This window comes from Spodoptera frugiperda, chromosome 22 (assembly GCF_023101765.2).
Source record: "Spodoptera frugiperda isolate SF20-4 chromosome 22, AGI-APGP_CSIRO_Sfru_2.0, whole genome shotgun sequence".
Classification (NCBI taxonomy): Eukaryota; Metazoa; Arthropoda; class Insecta; order Lepidoptera; family Noctuidae; genus Spodoptera; species Spodoptera frugiperda.
Genome location: NC_064233.1, coordinates 2,734,592 through 2,753,530, shown reverse-complemented (window position 1 = coordinate 2,753,530; position 18,939 = coordinate 2,734,592). Strand labels below are relative to the sequence as shown.

The window sequence follows — 18,939 nt, the reverse complement described above, 5'->3', positions numbered from 1 at the left end:
TACCCACTTTTTCCATACAAACGTCAAAATTCCGCCGCCATCTTTAGAATTTTTGACAGCTGTCATAATTATGTCAATGTCAAACAGCCCTAAAGTTGCGGACGTGCCTTCAAGCGCTAATGGTTTCGTTAATTGTGAACTGTGAATATAATTAGAATCGAAACTAACTATTTAACGAGCTAAAGACTTGAAATTAATTGTCACTTCAACCACTGAACGCTTGGCAACCGGCGTGGCAGTTAAAATTCTTTTGATGAACGTTTTTTTTTTGTTTTGTTTAATCTAAGTATGTAGTTATTTGTTGGTATTCCGGTTTGGGGTGGTTTAATTTATTGGTGGGTGTGTTTTAGTTTGGTTGAATGGTTGTAAGTGTGTGTCAGTAAGGAGTTTCAGGTTCGATTCCTGGGTTGGACAACGTGATGTTGGGATGTTAGAAAGTATCTCAGTAATTAAATAATAGCATCAATGATTAAAATTGGTGCCTGTCGCCTAATACATAGGTAGTAATAGAATCACCTTCTATCACACGGGGCTGGGTTCTCGTACCATAACTGTAACTGGTAAAAAAATTAGTTCATCATCATCAAGTGGCCACTGCTGACCAAAGGCCTCTTCTCATACAGAGAAGGATTGACCATTAATCAAAATTATAATAATTTTAAATTATGCCTCGTTGGTCAAGTGGTCGCAAGTTCGGCTGCCGGACAAGGGGTTTCGGGTTCTTTTCCTAAATGGTGAAAAGTGAGTGTACATTGTATAGCGGCATTGCGTGTCGTAATGAGCACCTCTGCCTACCCCTTCGGGGATAAAAGGCGTGACGTTGCTTTTTTTAATTAGAAATTACAAGGCCAGGTTTACTCACGATGTTTTCCTTCACCGTTTGTCAGTGATGTCTAAACAATCTGAGAAAGTACATACCTATAACCCGGAAATAAAAAAAAGTCACTTTCGTACTTGCCGTTGGTACATTTCGAAACCTCTCTCTCATACATGATAAGCGTCTTAAATATTGGTTAATATAAATATTTGTACCAATACCTACATATTATAATTTATTATTAGCATATCTGTACCTCCTTTCGGTGTTTAAAAGGCGTGATGTTCTACTTCGTTTCTTTATCGCTATGCGTATTATACCTAGGTTTGTTAATTAATTTTGTTTTTACGCATCTATCTAAAAAATCTAAGGACCATGAGGCATTTTTTTCGAAATACATATTTATTAATCCAAATAATACCTTGATCCGGGAAACAAACCTCAAGGAAGGGATCCTTGGCAATCGTACTTGAGACAACTCCACCAACGAGAAAATAAATTTAAGTATCATCGAAAAATCATTACTTTTTCTTTATTATTTTTAAGTTTATTTAAAAAAGTATGGTAAACTGGAAGATAAGCTTAATGTTGTATTTTTAAATCTAAAATAGCGACATCTATTGCCTAATAGCAAACAACGTTTGTTTAATTTATATTTTCAAGCATGCAGAGACATCTAGTGTCGAATAGCTATTTCCAAGGTCACATGGAAGAAGTCATAGACAACACTATAAATCATTGTACTCTTTTTAACTATAACCCAGCTGATTTTGATAGCAAGATTCTTATTGGAATCTTATTGGCTGAATATAGCTTTTGAAATGAATGAGATAGTACCCATTTAGAGATCACATTCGGAATATATGATATTTAATATTTTTCAATTATTTCATTATATTATTGAAGATATTATAACTTTTACATTCTTTCTAACTATAATCTTTTCTTAAATAAATAGGAATAATGCAATAAGTTTGTTATTTTCATAAAATGTATTGTAAAAACACGATTTCGGAACGCACTTTCGCAGCGACACGAAAAGAGAACAAAAATAAACACGTCAGATGTCAAAATTTGTTGTGTCATGTCGCTGTAATATTTTTGTAATAAACCAAACACTGTGAACTCGTCTTAAATAGAATAATTATCAGCCATAGTTTGTAACTGAGCTAGATAACTGTTGCTACGATCCCACCATGCATTGGTACGGCGGCAGCATCGCGGAAGCGGTGACACTATCGAAGCAGAGAAATGCGATTTTTGTCGTATTCGTTGAAGGTAATTTAACTTTTTTCCTCTCAAAATCCAATTACAAGACTCTCTTAACATATCTAACTGCTAAAATATTATATTTATGTCTTATTTTCTTTATAAAATTAGGTCAAATTATGTGCCCTGTCAAGACGGTAAGGTTATTGGCAAACATTGACGTCACAGTGACTATATCGCTACGTTTAATTGAAATTAAACAATAAGTACATATATATAGTCTAATACTAATCCTGAACTAACATCCTAGACTAATAAGATGTGTATTGGACACTAAATGTTATAGCAAAGTGTGAAATTGTAAAAGAAATATGTCTCTTAAAAAAGTGTATCAAAAGGGTCCCATTGTGTTCATACTCTACAGTTCCTGTTATTCGAGGTCGTAATTTAAGCTGTAGTATTGAACGATAACATCAAATAACTGATATTTAACTAGTTTTAATCTTCTTTGTTTGTTTCTAAAGAAAAAGGTTTTTGTCTATGTTGTGCTTGCTAATCTAATTTACAAGTCTAATATAGACTAGTTAAATTCGAAATCACCCAATTGGATTCTGATTGGAATATCCTAAGTTTAATTTATATTGAGGAAAGCTTAGATTTTTTTATTTTTGACTTACTGACCAGGCAAACTTTCAGCTGCCTCAAAAAAAAAAAATCTCACCTTTTAGTCCTTCCCTGAACTTCCACAAATAATTCAAAACCGAAATTTGCCAAATCGGTTAAGCTGTTTTCGAGTTTTAGCAAAATTAATGAATAGCAATTGATTTTTATATATATGTATATACCTATAGAGATTAAACATTTTATCATTCTAGGTGTTAGTGAAAGTATGGATGCACAGAAAATGGCAATTTATGTGGCTTTATGTAGTTCTTACCTTTGTGATTTGTTCATAAGCAGTACTCATCAATCATGGACTAAGTTTGGCCTAATATGTTTATTTGTAATTGATGAGTTTAGTATAGACAACTATCTTTAGTTTAGCATGTTAACTGCCACATAGATCACCTGTACTGGAGTTAGCGGAGAAGACTTATACATTTTATTTTGCAAAGTAAAAATTATGTCATGCATCAGCCTATAAGCGCCCACTATTGAGCCGTGATCATGATGTGTTAAGTTGTGTGCAACATTTACTTGCTTATTGCAAGTCTCATCTCACCGTTCTCTTACTAATATTATAAATGTGAAAGTGTGTGAGTTTGTTACTAAATGACGTCAAAACAGCTGAAGAAATTAGATTGAAATTTCTCCAAGGAGAATACAGGTGAAACCTGTCGAAAACTGTCAGAAATTAGCATTCATCCATATTTTGGTACTTGCTATCCAGCATTGGGATTTCAACTCTATTGAATGGATCTGCTCTAATTAAATAGTTTCTGAGGGATAATAGAAGGATAGACACAAAGAAAATTCCATTTATTGTGATGTAGATCTTACTGATGTGGTATGTTTACAAATAGTTGAAAATAAAATGTAATAGTCTCAAATGAAATCAAACATGGCCTAAGTATAGCATAATAAGTTTGAATATTTACAACAATTAGCATATTTAAATTCCTATTTGGTCTAATTGGAATTAACCTGAATAATTTAATTTTACTGCTATAAGTACTGGGAACACATTCGTTAAATTGCTAAATGGATAACATAGCGAAGCTCGCTTGCAGAAGCTAGTATTCTTCTATGTAGATCGCCACATCTATAACATCATATTTTGGCCCTGGCTATCTAGCAATAGGGTTTCCCTCTATTGAATTTAGTTAAGACAAAAAACTGTGATTGTGTTTACCCAGCACAAAACTCAATCTTAACACGTTAAGTGCCATGGGAGGCAAAAGTATTACACTCTATTACGTGTGGCTTATAACAGAAATGGTGAAAAGTGTGTGTACATTGTATAGCGGCATTACTTGCCGTCACTATCTCTGCCTACCCCTTCGGGGATAAAAGGCACAACATTGGAGGAAAAAGTAACAGACACTAGCGGACGATTTGCCTTCAACAGATTTGTCTTGGCATTCAAAATCCTAAAATACTACAAAAATATAAACAAACAAGTCAATAATAACCTGAATAACAGTGTAAACTATTGGATTAACCAATAAATATAGTTTTTGTCCACGTCCATGGCGGTAACTGCCAAATTTCCTACAATGTGTTGCATTGGCTCGCCGCCAGGCATTGACCGGTGACTATTGGCAGTACATCGTGTGACATGTGAACTGACTCATTAACAGGTGTTTGTTATCTACGTTTAAACTTTCTATGTAGGGATGCCTGCCCGTCCCAGGAGATCAGGAGTTCATCTATTATATAAAAATAAGTCGGGTTTTCCTTCCTGACGCTATAACTCCAGAACGCACGAACCGATTTCCACGGTTTTTCATTCGTTGGAAAGGTCTTGGGCTCCGTGAGGTTTATAGCAAACTTTTTTTTTTAAACGTTACTCACCACACTAGAATTTTCTCCTGTGTCCTCCATAATTTTACATACACATCATACCCAGACCAGCAACACTGCCTAGCAAGTTACGGGGCCCCGGCTTGAAAAGCAGGAGTAGGAACGGTGTGTGGTTTTCAGTCAATAAAAGTCTCTAACACTCCCTTCCGCATCACCCAAGACGGGAAAAGTCATTGGATGACTACCCCTCCCTCTAAAAAAAACAAAGGTACATACTTAACTAACTATCTAACTATATGCTCGGCATCCGCAACCTGAGAGGGATCTCACTGCAAAACACAACGCAATCGTTTTTTCACGCAGTTTTGCTGTGAGGCCGTGTTACGCCAGCAGTATCGAAGCAAGTATGGAAGAGCCATGCTTGGGCACGAATGATCCGGTTCGACCGCGTTGCTTGCGTTGTGTTTCGTTGCGTGAGGTTACCGGGAGCCCAATTGGGAGAAGGGAAGGGGTCCCTTCCCAATACTCCAAATGCCCAATTACCCAACAGGCAACACAGTTGTAACGCCTCTGGTGTTTCGGATATCCATGTTTGGCGGCGATAGCTTACCATTAGGTGATCCGCTTGCCTTTACTGGCTTATACCACAAAAAGCATGGCTATTTCGCTCACCGAAAAATAATAAAATTATTCTTAACTCCAACTTTCTTTGCCTGCAGGTGAGAACGACCTGTCAGTGGAGATGGCAGCGACGATAGACGACGCCGCGGTGCTGAGCCGCCTCTCCGACCAGTCCAACTTCCTGGCGATCAAGCTGAAGAGCGGCTCGCCCAACTATAACTACTTCGCACAGATCTGTATCCTTTTGCAAAAATAATTTTATTATAACATTCGTGGGACATACTAGAATATAAGATTTTAAACTGACATGGTCACTAACACTAACATTAGAACTTAGACGGGATATTTACCATGTTTATTTATGGAATAAATAGGTATCGGAAACTCATAGACATAAATTAACATGGTATATATCCCGTCTTAAGTTCTAATGTTAGGGTTCATACTAAAATTAATTATTATGTTATCGGCTTACTCACGTAACTGTTTGACGAGGAACTCGACTAGTTTCAAGTCATGCTAGAGGCTCATATTCATGAGCAGCATTCCGCGACACACTGTCTTTTGCGAAATCTTAATAATATGTGTAAAATAAGACTTACTTGGTAGACTTATGTAGTGCCAAATGCCAACGTGTAAGAGAAAAGGAAAAAACGTGTAGAATAGAATCAGGCGTTACTAGGGAAATCCATGCTACACTAACAATATTTCATTTTTAGTTTTAATTCCGCTTCTATATGTATTTTGCGGCAACATGCGGTATGCAGCACCGCCCTCCCGCCCGCAATTAAATGCTCATGCAGCAGAGGTGCTACAAAAACAACACGGGACGGAGCTAAACACTGCATGTTAAAAAATAAATGTATAAGCGGAATTTAAATTACAAATCTATTGTATTGTTAATGAAAACACGGTTCTGGCGAATCTGAATGAGAAACCGTACTAAGATAGCGATATATTTAAAAAGGGCCAAATTAAAAGTACCCTTAACCGACGAGCATATCCGGAACTGCAGACTGACTAGCTGGTTTACCGGGCCTCCGGCTCGAAAAGCAGTAGGTAGTAGGAACGGGGTGGTTTTTAGTCAGTAAGAGTCTGACACTCACTTTCACCTCGCCCAATGCGAAAGAAGCAATTGGATGATTTACCCCCTTAAAAAAAAAAAAAACGAACAAGCATGAAGAAATACATATATCAAATGTGTAGTCCTTTAGCCCGCTCTCACAGTACCCACGACAAGAGTAACGGTGGTGACAACATATCACTATATCACCAAATCTTTATAAATTTTACCTATGTATGAGATTATGGTCCCTAACTCATAATAAATAGATCAATTCGTGCCGGTCCCATCCCTGTTCTTCATTGGTCGCAATGGCATGCCTCTAGAAGTGGTATGCGCAGGAGTGCAGGCGAGCAACTTGGCTTTACGGATAGATAGGATCCTTGAGCAGCATTGTGAGTATACCTTCTTTTTCTAATTGAGCTTTATATGTAAGGCCGGCAACGTACTTGAGACTCGTCTGGTGTTGCGGGTGTCTAAGGGCGTTGCTGATTGCTTACCATCAGGTGTACGTTCGTTTGCTGCCCTATAACATTTAAAAAACTGATAGAAAAGCCGACCGGTTGCAAATACTAGTGTCGAGAAAAGGATAATTGAGAATGTTTCAGTTTATTCGAAAATTCGTTATCGAAAATTCGATATTCCGAGTCTGGAATTGTGCTCTGTGCGTACACCGCACTAGCAAGAGACTTGGTCTTTATTACATGGGACATACAACATATCTAGAGAAAAGTGGGTGTACATTATTTGCACCTCTGTCCACCCCGACAGATATAAAATGCCTTGACGTGTTTGTTTTGCATGGAACACGCCGGTAAACGAGCGGGCGTATCTCCTGATGGTAAGCAATCGCCGCCGCCCATGGACACTTGAAACACCAGACGCGTTACAATTGGAAGTGTTTAGGAATTTAATTAAATTCGGTTAATGTAATTCGGTAATTCGGTTTCCAGTAACCTCACTCACACAATGAAACACAACGCAAGCGTTGTTTCACGTCAGTTTTCAGTGAGGCCGTGGTATCACTTCGGTCCAGCCGGTCCAGCAATGCCGAAGCATGGCTCTCCCAGACTTTAAGTACATTTTCTTATATAACATACTTTAACTATATTTTCTTCCAGTCAAAGACAAGCAGCCCTCGCCCACCAGCGAGCAATCAGCCACGGAACAAGTCCAGCCCTCCACTTCATCCACCAACCTGAAGGAGCAGACCGGCAGCTTCGTGCAGACTGAGACTGCCGCCATGGTGACGCAGGCTGCCGAGCCGGTCAAGCAGGCGCATGATGATCAAGGTTAGTTTGTTATGTAACATCCACATCATCCACCAACCTGAAGGAGCAGACCGGCAGCTTCGTGCAGACTGAGACTGCCGCCATGGTGACGCAGGCTGCCGAGCCGGTCAAGCAGGCACATGATGATCAAGGTTAGTTTGTTATGTAACATCCACATCATCCACAAACCTGAAGGAGCAGACCGGCAGCTTCGTGCAGACTGAGACTGCCGCCATGGTGACGCAGGCTGCCGAGCCGGTCAAGCAGGCACATGATGATCAAGGTTAGTTTGTTATGTAACATCCACATCATCCACCAACCTGAAGGAGCAGACCGGCAGCTTCGTGCAGACTGAGACTGCCGCCATGGTGACGCAGGCTGCCGAGCCGGTCAAGCAGGCACATGATGATCAAGGTTAGTTTGTTATGTAACATCCACATCATCCACCAACCTGAAGGAGCAGACCGGCAGCTTCGTGCAGACTGAGACTGCCGCCATGGTGACGCAGGCTGCCGAGCCGGTCAAGCAGCCACATGATGATCAAGGTTAGTTTGTTATGTAACATCCACATCATCCACCAACCTGAAGGAACAGACCGGCAGCTTCGTGCAGACTGAGACTGCCGCCATGGTGACGCAGGCTGCCGAGCCGGTCAAGCAGGCACATGATGATCAAGGTTAGTTTATTATGTAACATCCACCAACATCCACATCATCCACAAACCTGAAGGAGCAGACCGGCAGCTTCGTGCAGACTGAGACTGCCGCCATGGTGACGCAGGCTGCCGAGCCGGTCAAGCAGCCACATGATGATCAAGGTTAGTTTGTTATGTAACATCCACATCATACACATCATGATATATGTCATCCATCAACATCCACATCATCCAACAACATCCAGCAACATCCAACAACATCCACCAACATCCACATCATCCACAAACCTGAAGGAGCAGACCGGCAGCTTCGTGCAGACTGAGACTGCCGCCATGGTGACGCAGGCTGCCGAGCCGGTCAAGCAGGCACATGATGATCAAGGTTAGTTTGTTATGTAACATCCACATCATCCACCAACCTGAAGGAGCAGACCGGCAGCTTCGTGCAGACTGAGACTGCCGCCATGGTGACGCAGGCTGCCGAGCCGGTCAAGCAGGCGCATGATGATCAAGGTTAGTTTATTATGTAACATCCACATCATCCACCAACCTGAAGGAGCAGACCGGCAGCTTCGTGCAGACTGAGACTGCCGCCATGGTGACGCAGGCTGCCGAGCCGGTCAAGCAGGCACATGATGATCAAGGTTAGTTTGTTATGTAACATCCACATCAGCCTCCAACACATCATCCACATCATACACGTCATCCATCAACATCCACGACGTGCCTGCCTGCCGACGACTGCCTCGTTGGTCGAGTGGTCGCAAGTGCAACTCGTTCGATTTCTAGGTCGGGCAAAGTACTACTGCTATTTTTTTGGGTTTTCTAAAATTTCTCAGTGGTAGCACGAAGTCTGAAATTGTGCATATGGCAATAGGTTCACCCCCTATTACATGGGGACTTATTACACAAATGGTGAAAATTGTGCGTACATTGTATAGCGGCATTATGTGCCGTAATGTGCACCTCTGCCTACCCTTTATATGCATGACGCTGTTTGTTGTTTCATTGTTTACCATTTTTATCACTTTCACTACAACCTACCAAAAATATTTCAGCAACAGGTTCACCCCCGCCGAAGATCCCGAAGGTCGCCCAGGAATCGAAGCCGTTAACTCCAGACGACATGGAATGCGACGGCGACGTGTGCGTGCGGCGGCCGTCCAAGGCGGACGAGGCGGGGCCCAGTCAGGCACCCACTCCTATTCTGCCCAGCACGCCTGGTTCTGCACAGGTTGGTCTTAAAGTCAAATACATTTTTAACCGACTTCAAAAAAGGGGTAGGTTCTCAGTTTTATCGGTGCGTATGTATATTTGTCTGCTTTTACCTCTGCATTTACTGAACCGAGTTTGATGCGGTTTATTATATATTAACCGACTTAAGAAATAGGAATTTGATGTAATTTTTTTTTCAACGTGACTGCTCGTCCGCCATATCTCGATATTATTCTCACAAACAATGACATGGCGGACTACGATCGAGCTCACTTCGAATTAACAATTACATATTTGACAGTACGGTTGGTGTGATGGCCGTTGTTGCGGGTTCGATTCCCACACGAAGCAACTCTTTGTAGTTTCCACAAATTGTTGTTTTGGGTGTAGATGTCATGTGTATGTGAACTTGTATGTTTGTAAACGCACACACGACACAGGGGGAATCGTAATGTGGGGTAACGTTAAAAAAAGAATGTATTGTGCACAATTTTAGACCAGGCTCATCATCATCATCAACATAAACAGTTTATAAGTGACCACTGCTGACCAAAGACCTCTTCTCACAAAGAGAAGGTTTGAGCATTAATCACCATGCTTGCAAATATATGTTTTCACTCTTGACGTCGTATTGTCGTTACATTGTTCCTACATATATATACAATAGATAAATGATCAAATAATGTATCAGAGATATTGTAGACGACATTTTTTAAAAAGAGTAACGATGGAGTTTCTTGCTCGTTCTTCTCCATTCGAAGCAACACTTTGGAACGAGCGCCTAGCTTCACTGACAGACGGACTGACGGACAATTCAATTTAACGTTTCAAAAGTGCCTTATTAAGGATTTATTTAAGTAAATGCTGTGACTTTGACTTCTTTCTAGGCGCCAGAAGTGGCGGCCACGGAGAGTTTGGGCAGCATGGAGGAGAAGATGGAACGAGCCAAGGAGCTGATAGAGGCTCGGCGGAGGGAGAAGGCTGACAAGGAGAAGGAGGTAAGCAGGATTGTCACTAAAACATGTATTTTTTTTTACTATAGATACATCGCATACTCGAGCTGTGCATATTATATTATATTATACTTTATTGCACACACACAAATACAAACAGATACATACAATTTCGAAAGCTTATGTACAAAGGCGAGCTTAACCCAGAATTGGGTTCTCTGACAGCAAACCTTAAAGCTAAAGAGAGATTTTATACAGGCGGGTAATCAACGTGCGCAAAATTTTAAAACTACAAACACATTCTAAAAAAAAAAAACTACTAACTAAACAACAAATAACAAAACTACACAATAGACAAAATAATAATTACAAAATAAAATATAAATTAAATACCTTCCTTGGACTATCATGCTTAGGATCAGTGGAAACGGTCATATAGTTTTATCATAAAGTCAAAGTCAAAGTATTTATTTGCTAATGAATACAGTTATATACATAGCGGATTACATCTTTGTAGCATATCACATCTCTGGTGGAAAAGCAACCCAAATGCACAAAAATAAGTGTATAATGAAGGCATCATTTTTTGACTATAGGTTGTAAAAGAAATTGATTTTGTAATCATCACCATACGGCAGCTTAACGCTGATTTCTTTGAGGTTTTAGTTTAATTTACAGACGAATGCTGTTGATTTCATAAAAAATTAAAAATGTGTCGCACAGTACATGTGTCACACAGTCATATTATAAATGTGATTTGTTTGTTTGGATGTTTGTCCGCCAATCACGCTGAAACTGCTGAACGGATTTTGATGAAATTTAGTATACAGACAGGGTATGAGCTGACTTGAGTGATAGGATACTTTTTATCCCACGGGAACGCGGGCGAAACCGCTGGCAGAAACTAGTGTCTCATATTTTCCAGTAGTCTACTATTGATCAGTAGTATTTCTTTTAAAGTTAATAATATTGTGTCTCTTACCATTCCTTAGTTGGAGAAAGAGAAAGAGATGGAACGGCGCGCCCAGGGTAAAGGTGTGGCAGAACTGAAGCGGTGGCAGGCTGATCAGGAACTTAAACAGATACAGGTAACCATGGTCACCATCAATAGTCCGTGACATTTAAACATGTGTTATGCGACTGTTTGCCTTCTGCCCCGGAGTATGGGTGTAGGCTCAGCTCGCCCCTTGGATCTCGCCCCTGATTGCCTAAGTGCATCAACTCGCCCCTTAAATTATTAGATACTCCAACTCGCCCCCGATTGTTGATTAGTTAAAAGTACTGTCAGCACTCTGAGTTTATAAAATATTTAAATGAATATTTTTTCTTAAAACTTCAATAATGCCTTGGGATTTAATAGTGAAAATTGAAATAAAACTGCATGTGGAGTTAAAAAAGTGTAATATATTATACACGACTCTAATCGTTATTATTTATTACGACATAATATGTCGTAATAATTAATATATAAATGACGTATATGAACATATTATGTTCGTACGTATGTATTTGAAGTAGATTTTGAACAGGCTTTTTCATAATAATATGTTCATTCATACATTGAATTTTTTCACTCATGTTTGATTAGGCGTTAATGTATATTTTCATGTGGAAACTGTTTTGGACTATGTATTATTTAATTTGGCTGTAATTTTCGTATATAATTCTGTTCGTTTCCCAAATAAAATAAAATAAAAGACAACCCACTGCTAGAATATGGGCATCCTTTTTTATGGTATAAGCCGGTAAACGAGTAGACGGATCGCCTGATGGTAAGCAATCGCCGCCGCCCATGGACACTCGAAACACCAGAGGCGTTTTTTTTTTTTATATTAACTATAGGTTCACGCTTGACCACTATCTCACCTGATGGGAAGCGACGATGCGGTCGACGATGGAGCGCGCTTACCTAGAAGTAACCTAAAGTAAAGGCGTTACAAGTGTGTTGCCGGTCTGTTGGGGGTTTGGAATTTAAGGATTGTTGGGGAATCGGGGATTCGGCCTCCGGTAACCTCACTCACACGACGCAAGCGTTGTTTCACGTCGGTTTTCTGTGAGGCCGTGGTATCACTCCGGTCGAGCCGGCCCAGCAATGCCGAAGCATGGCTCTCCCACACTTCTCTACATGAGATTCTGCAGTCAGGCAGGTTGACTATGAAGATCGCAATATAAAAGGTTCAGGTTTCTCAGAGAAAACTACTGCCTGAACTTCATTTAATAAATGTAGTCTATTTTATCGTGGGTTAAAAACCACCCAAAGGCGTTTCCCGCCTTGGATGAGGCGAGAGGGAGTGTCAGACTCTTACTGACTAAACACCACCCCGTTTCTACTCCTGCTTTTTAGAGAACCACCATACTTGGAAGATGGGTTGGAAATCGCAATTTAAAAGGTTCAGGTTTATCAGGAAGCGCTGCTGCCTGGTCTCTGTCAAATGTGTAGTTACTTAGTCGGGTATACGACACCCACGGGAAGAGTAGGAGTGGTGATAATTAATGATAAATGATATTTATTTTGCAAATAGGTTATAAAATAACACTTTTACACGTCAATCTCTTAAATAGCTAGATGAGGCCGGCATTTCCTATCGGACTACTCTGAGAAGAAATGCCGAAACAAACTCAGAGGTCATAGTCTCTTTTAAAGTCCAGACAAAATCAATTAAAGATGTCGGAGAAATCGCAGCTCAAAAAGGTCAGGTTTATCAGAGAGCGCTGCGGCCCGGTCTCTGTCTAATGTGTAGGTCCAATAGCCGGGTATACGACACCCACGGGAAGAGTAAGGGTGGTGATAATTATTTCTATTATCTTTAGGAGGAGCGTCGCCGTGAGAAGATGGAGAACAACCTGGCGCGGCAGCGGATCCTCGAGCAGATCGCGCAGGACCGGCGCGAGCGCCGCGCGAGGGACGCCCCGCCTGCAGCCACTGCAGCCACTGCACCCGCTGCACCCGCCACGCAGACCTCGCCTAGTGAGTTCATACTTGATAAACATACATCAAACGAAACAGTTTGGCGATCTAGATTTAAGGCCATAATTTATGTAAAAACGTATATAAAATTATTAAATAAATGAATGTATGACTTCATACTTGAAATAGATATGGTTTTGCTGTTTAACGCAATTTATGATTTTTTATTTAGATTCTTATAATAACTATCGTAAAACATGTTAGATCATTAAAAATTACGGTTTACTCACGTAAATTAATTGAGAAAAGCTCTACTAGTTTCGAGTCGCAGACTCTTCATCATGGGCAGCGTGCGCAATGACATTTTTTCTAGCGATCATGCGAAAGCCTACTCGTAATTTTGTTAGGAGTTTTGTACAAAAAAGGTTTCTTAGGGAAAGGTGTTTGTAATCATGAGTACAATCACGTGTTTAAATATCGTTCACTAATTAATAGTCACCCTTATATGCTTTAACTTCGGAGAAAATATAGCTTTTGACACTTTAATATAAGTAGATTAATAGTAAAATATCGTATGTATCAAAAATCCTTTTTCATTCATGTAGAAATTTTGACCTTATTAATGTCAAAATTACTCCTTTTATAATGCGTGAGAAGAGAGTTTTGTACCTACAGTAGGCACTTAGGCACATGTGGTGTAGATGAGCGTATACCTAATCCCCCCTTCCCCCAGCCGCAGGCGACGTGGGCACGGGCGCGCGCATCCAGTTCAAGTTGCCGGACGGCACCTCCCACACCGCGCACTTCCACGCAGACGGCACGCTCGCAGACGTACAGAGATACGTCGCCGACAACTTGCAGGTATGGTGCAATGACGAGCCTTCGGGACCAATACATGACACGTGCTGCTATGAATACTTTAACACATTCAGTGCTAACAACACGCTTAGAGAGTCCACGTAAATTTAATTCCAGAAACGTAGAGTCGCACCCTCTATGCAATTCTTTAGATTAGGGTATCTTTAGTCTTCAGTATTATTTTAAGTAGAAAATACACCACGTTTTTGAAAGAAAGGGCAAAAACATTGAACTGCCTGGGCGAGTCTACGACACTGGAATAAAATTTACATTGTACGTTTTAATTAAGCTTCTTATACAACTAACTTACGTTAAAAAGACGAGGTGTCACACACTACAACGTAACATTCATTTATTAGTTTCTGCCAGCGGTTTTACCAATCGCGTCATGTGGGATATAAAGTAGCCTATGTGTTATTCCAGTGGATAATCTACCACTGCTAAATTTTGTTCGTCTTTTAGCAATTTCGACGTGATTGAGAAAGAAAGATAAGGCATTATAATAATAATTTTTTGCGAAAATTTCTCGGTAGTAGCACGAAGTCCGTAAATGTGCCCAGTATATGGCAATAGGCTCATAATGGGACTTACAACATAAATTAGCGAAAAGTGAGTGTATATTGTATTTTGACATTACGTGTCATAATCTGTACGTCCGCCTACCCCTTCGGGGATAAAAGGCGAGACACGTTGTTCCCAAAAACACGTTAAGTTTGCGTCACTATAACAGCGTAACTGTGTTGTTAAAAATATTTTAATTTAATGTCCAGTAACAGTAACCTGAAACACAGGTTTTTAAATTAAACCTAGATCGGGCGGTCCACTATCTAATAATGCATTTCCGAATTATTGTTTTATACCGTTATTAATATTTTTAGTTCTAGTATATTTTTAGCACTGTAATCGTATCATTATTGTAATAGGAAACCTTATTTCTGTTGGAGTAATGTTAAACATTTTTTGTAAACATTATTTTTGAATAAATTTTATTTATTTTATTATTTATTAGTTATCAACATCATCATTCGCGCTATGGACGGCGTTCCCTCGCCGCGAGCTGACGGAAGCCACGGCCAGCCTGCGCGGGCTGCAGCTGGCGCCGTCGGCCGCGCTGCTCGTACTGCCGCGCAGGACGCCGCCCACCGTCGCACGGCCCTCCGCCGTCGCTAGCATCATTAGTAAGTATCTTTGCTTACCATCAGCCGAGATAGCGGTAAATGTCAAACGTCGTTTTTGACGTCGTATTGTCGTTACATTGTTCACATACGTAACAATAGGTAAATGATCAAAAATGTAAAGATGTTCCCTTTTTTGAGAACGAAAGTTTTACCCAATGGAGAACCATTCGAAGCAACACTTTTGTATTCAACAACACTGTCGGATAATTTGACGCAGACGTATTGAAATAAATGCCTTTGATGGACTTTGAACCCATCCAACGTAACCCCACCCACCGTCGCACGGCCGCCGTCGCTCATCATTAGGAGTATCACAGCTTACCGAAGGGGCCTTACGCCCGAATACTCAAACGCTAGGCAATTTTAAGTTGTACTTAAATATTGTGCGTATACTTTGTCATTTTATAAAGAATTGATAGACAGAACTACATTTGAGAGCGTCTTAAAATTTATCGCAGCTTACCATCAGGTTGTTGTTTACAATTGTGTCAGAATGGTCGATCACTGAGCAGTGCAAGAGGGATGGAGCTATGTAGGTTGTATAGCTCCGTCCCTCTCGGACTGCTCAGTGATCGACCATTCTGACACAATTGAATAGCACTAAGGCACCAGGTCAGATAGCCAAACGTCAACCCATCAAACGTAAAAATATAAATGTTTTATTATCATTTGCAAATAAATAATTAATTAAATATTCGATCTGGAAATTTTTTTGATAACGGAAAATCTACAATGATTTCTTCCGTCCTAGGTGTAGTGAGAAGGAGTGTCAGACTCTTAGTGTCTAAACAACACTCCATGCTTTAAGCCAAACCCTGAGCAACCTGTTAGGTTGTTCAGGAATGCCTTGAGACGTCGATTTGTAGAGAACCGTCAACGCTTTGCACTGAAGCGCTATGGAATTTTTGGTGGCTGTGCTTAAAATGCTATATTTTATTTTGAATGAGAAATGAACTCCTTAGTTTTGCAAATAGAAAATTAATACAATGTTCGGTCCGGAATCAACCTGAGACGTCGACAGTCCGATATTAAGAGCACCATCAACGCTTTGCTCACAAGCGCTTAAATCTGTCTCATAATTTTATCTCAAACGAAGTTTTTCGAAATTAAAATGCCATATATTCTCAAAAAATGGCAGAAAACTTAATAAAAAAATTTATGGTCATATCATTTTTAACATCAATCTACCAAATTGAAATATCATTTTCACACAAGAAAAACTAACAAAACCAATATTTTTTCCACAGCATTCTTCACGCAGCTGTTCACGACTATGATCCTGGAACCATCACAGACGCTCCTAGTTTGGTTGCGCACGCGCCTGTTCCCCCCTCCGGCCACGTCACCCCGTACCCCACGGGCTCCGTCCCCCGCCCCCCCTGCACCTCCTGGCGGGGTGCGACGACGGGGCAACATACACCGTCTACCCAGTGATCGCGCCCCCGACGATGATAATAACACATGGAACGGTAACTCCACACAACAAATGTAATTTTAAATAACTCACAGTCCGCACTAGGGGCCATTTTTACCATTTTCGAGCATACCTCGATCGATTTCGGGGTACCTCGATCGATTTCGGACCGACACGGGGCCCGTGTTTTTCTTAAAAAGTGAATTTAAGCATTCCTAATGGCCTTAATGTTTGAGCTGTTTGGTTTCCTAGTGCGAGCGAGGGGGTTTTTTGGAAGAATCTAGTTGTAATGCTAGATCTTGGTCTTACAATGTCTTATAAGTTATAGATTTATACTCCATTATAATTATAATATGTTAAAAATTATCAATATGAGGTGTAAAGTATGTGTGAACTAGTAATGCCTCCCGGTTTCGCCCGTTTTCTCTGTTCCTGTATGTCTTAGCGTAATGTTATTTATTTTGCTAAGCGGTTAGCTTAATTATTATGTTATCGGCTTACTCACGTAACTGTTTGACGAGGAACTCAACTAGTTTCAAGCCATGCTAGAGGCGAGTATGTGCGTCGTGTGTCGCGGAATGCTGCTAATGAATATGAGCCTCTAGAATGGCTTGAAACTAGTCGAGTTCCTCGTCAAACAGTTACGTGAGTAAGTCGATAACATAATAATTAATTTAGTATGTCTCACGAAAGTTATAATAAAGCAGTTACCTAAATCTAAGTTTATAAGAGACTACAACCCAGTCTCTGTATGGCAAGAGAAATAACTGGTATTTTGAGGCAACCTATCATCACGCTAAGACATTAAGGTACAAAGCAGGATTACCAGTTACTTAATCATTTCATTGTTCCATATAAATATGTCTTACATTGCACTCAAACCATTATAGAAAAAGTAATAAATGATAGATGTTTATGCCCAAATTGAATAACCGATGATAATCCAAAATATTTGCGCATTCGGCGCTCTGATTGATTGATTTATTCGAGTCGGCCAATCAGAGCGCCGAACGCGCTCTCGTTTCGATTACTTTAAACGTAAAACAAACTCGAACTAAGGGAGCGATTATTAATCTATTTAAATATAAATTAAATCCGTTTAAAATTAAGGTTTTATGTATTTAACCATTTATTGTCATGCAAACTAAACGTGTATACTAAATTTCAACTCAATCGGTTGAAGATATCTGCAAAAAATCGGTCTAAATCTAAAGATTTTGGATTAAAATCGGTTATTTAATATTCAATATCGATTTTTTACTAAATAACTTTTCAATATTTCATAAAAATAATCACCCAGTGTATTATAAAACTCAGTTACTTTTTAAATTCTACTTAAATTATAATAATATGACGCTTGACATAATTTTCGCGACAAAAAGGTTTCTGATTGGTCATTGTGATTGTTGATTTGATATGTGATTGGTGGATTTGTCGGCTGGTATGGCCAATCGCGTGAGCTTATAATTGAGAGTGTTTTTTGCACCGGTAGAGGCGCTGGTGTAGTTTAAAGTCTTTTGGAGGTATTTTCAATAACTTATTTGTTTTGTAGATTTGGTAATGAAAGATAGAATTTTGACATGTTTTGGGTAAATCTTATGTCAAAATTATATCTCTTGTAATCAAATCTTCAGATAGATAGGTTACTACTGCTGGTTTTCACCAACCCTCCCCTAAATTTTAAGTAAACCTTAAGGTAATAACGACATTTTGGCTTTCACCAACTTACAAGCGACACCTTGTTAGGTGTCACTTGTAAGGGTATGGATTTAACTTAGGTAGTAAAAATGGTCTTGTGGTTAGTAAAAATGGTCATAAGACCAGCTATATAAACTAAAATTACTTTTTATTAACACCAACTTAACTACAGTGAACTTTTTGAGACTTAAAACTATACTAGTGTCATCTATCGGCCAAAAAAGTAACGGATATTGGAAACCAATAAGTTTTTAGATAGGCCTTAAATATTTGACTGTTTAGTTTTAATTTATTGAACACTATTTAGTCTTTTGAGCATAGTATTATTATTTTTATTGAAAAAAAAACTCATATTGAACATCATACATATTCAACAGCCTATAAGTGGCCACTGCTGACCAAAGGCCTCTTCTCACTCGGAGAAGGTTTGAGCATTAATCACCACGCTTGCTCAATGCGTATTGGCGATTTCAAACTTATAATCAGAAATTAAAAGCCCAGGTTTCCTAACGATGTTTTCCTTCACCGTTTGTCAGTGGTGTCTAAATAATCTTAGAAAGTACATATAACTCGGAAAATGTCACATTGGTAGGTTTCCAATTCTTAAGTCACCACG

The 18,939-nt window shown here is 39.7% G+C and overlaps 1 protein-coding gene and 1 long non-coding RNA gene across 4 annotated transcripts; one reads left to right on the top strand and one right to left on the bottom strand.

The window, feature by feature from the left end:
* The first annotated feature begins 1,886 nt into the window (after positions 1–1,886).
* Positions 1,887–17,059, top strand: LOC118279569 (UBX domain-containing protein 4). 2 transcript variants are annotated; one of them, XM_050702527.1, is made up of 11 exons: positions 1,887–2,095; positions 5,209–5,346; positions 6,443–6,568; positions 7,295–7,465; positions 9,164–9,333; positions 10,202–10,312; positions 11,260–11,355; positions 13,079–13,235; positions 13,909–14,036; positions 15,043–15,211; positions 16,459–17,059. In XM_050702527.1, exons 1-11 carry the CDS (start codon positions 2,014–2,016, stop codon positions 16,701–16,703), a joined length of 1,593 nt encoding a protein of 530 aa, XP_050558484.1. In that variant the 5' UTR covers positions 1,887–2,013; the 3' UTR covers positions 16,704–17,059. The 2 variants fall into 2 exon arrangements, with proteins under 2 accessions (XP_050558484.1, XP_050558483.1); XM_050702526.1 differs by having other exon boundaries at positions 9,158–9,333; positions 16,459–17,058.
* On the bottom strand, positions 7,269–8,529 carry LOC126912108 (uncharacterized). Of its 2 annotated transcripts, none has more exons than XR_007706746.1 (3): positions 8,388–8,529; positions 7,765–7,895; positions 7,269–7,371 (listed from the first exon to the last, which is right to left on the bottom strand). It is a non-coding gene; the product is annotated as an uncharacterized LOC126912108 (long non-coding RNA). The 2 variants fall into 2 exon arrangements; XR_007706745.1 differs by lacking the exons at positions 7,765–7,895; positions 8,388–8,529 and adding exons at positions 7,634–7,764; positions 8,168–8,283.
* Positions 17,060–18,939: the final 1,880 nt, after the last annotated feature.

Coding starts and splice junctions, on each gene's coding strand:
- LOC118279569 (XM_050702526.1), top strand. CDS start 2,014: ATGCATTGGTACGGCGGCAGCATCGCGGAAGCGGTGACACTATCGAAG. Junction 7,466..9,157: donor GCAGGCGCATGATGATCAAG/GTTAGTTTGTTA, acceptor AAAATATTTCAG/CAACAGGTTCACCCCCGCCG. Junction 10,313..11,259: donor AGGCTGACAAGGAGAAGGAG/GTAAGCAGGATT, acceptor ACCATTCCTTAG/TTGGAGAAAGAGAAAGAGAT.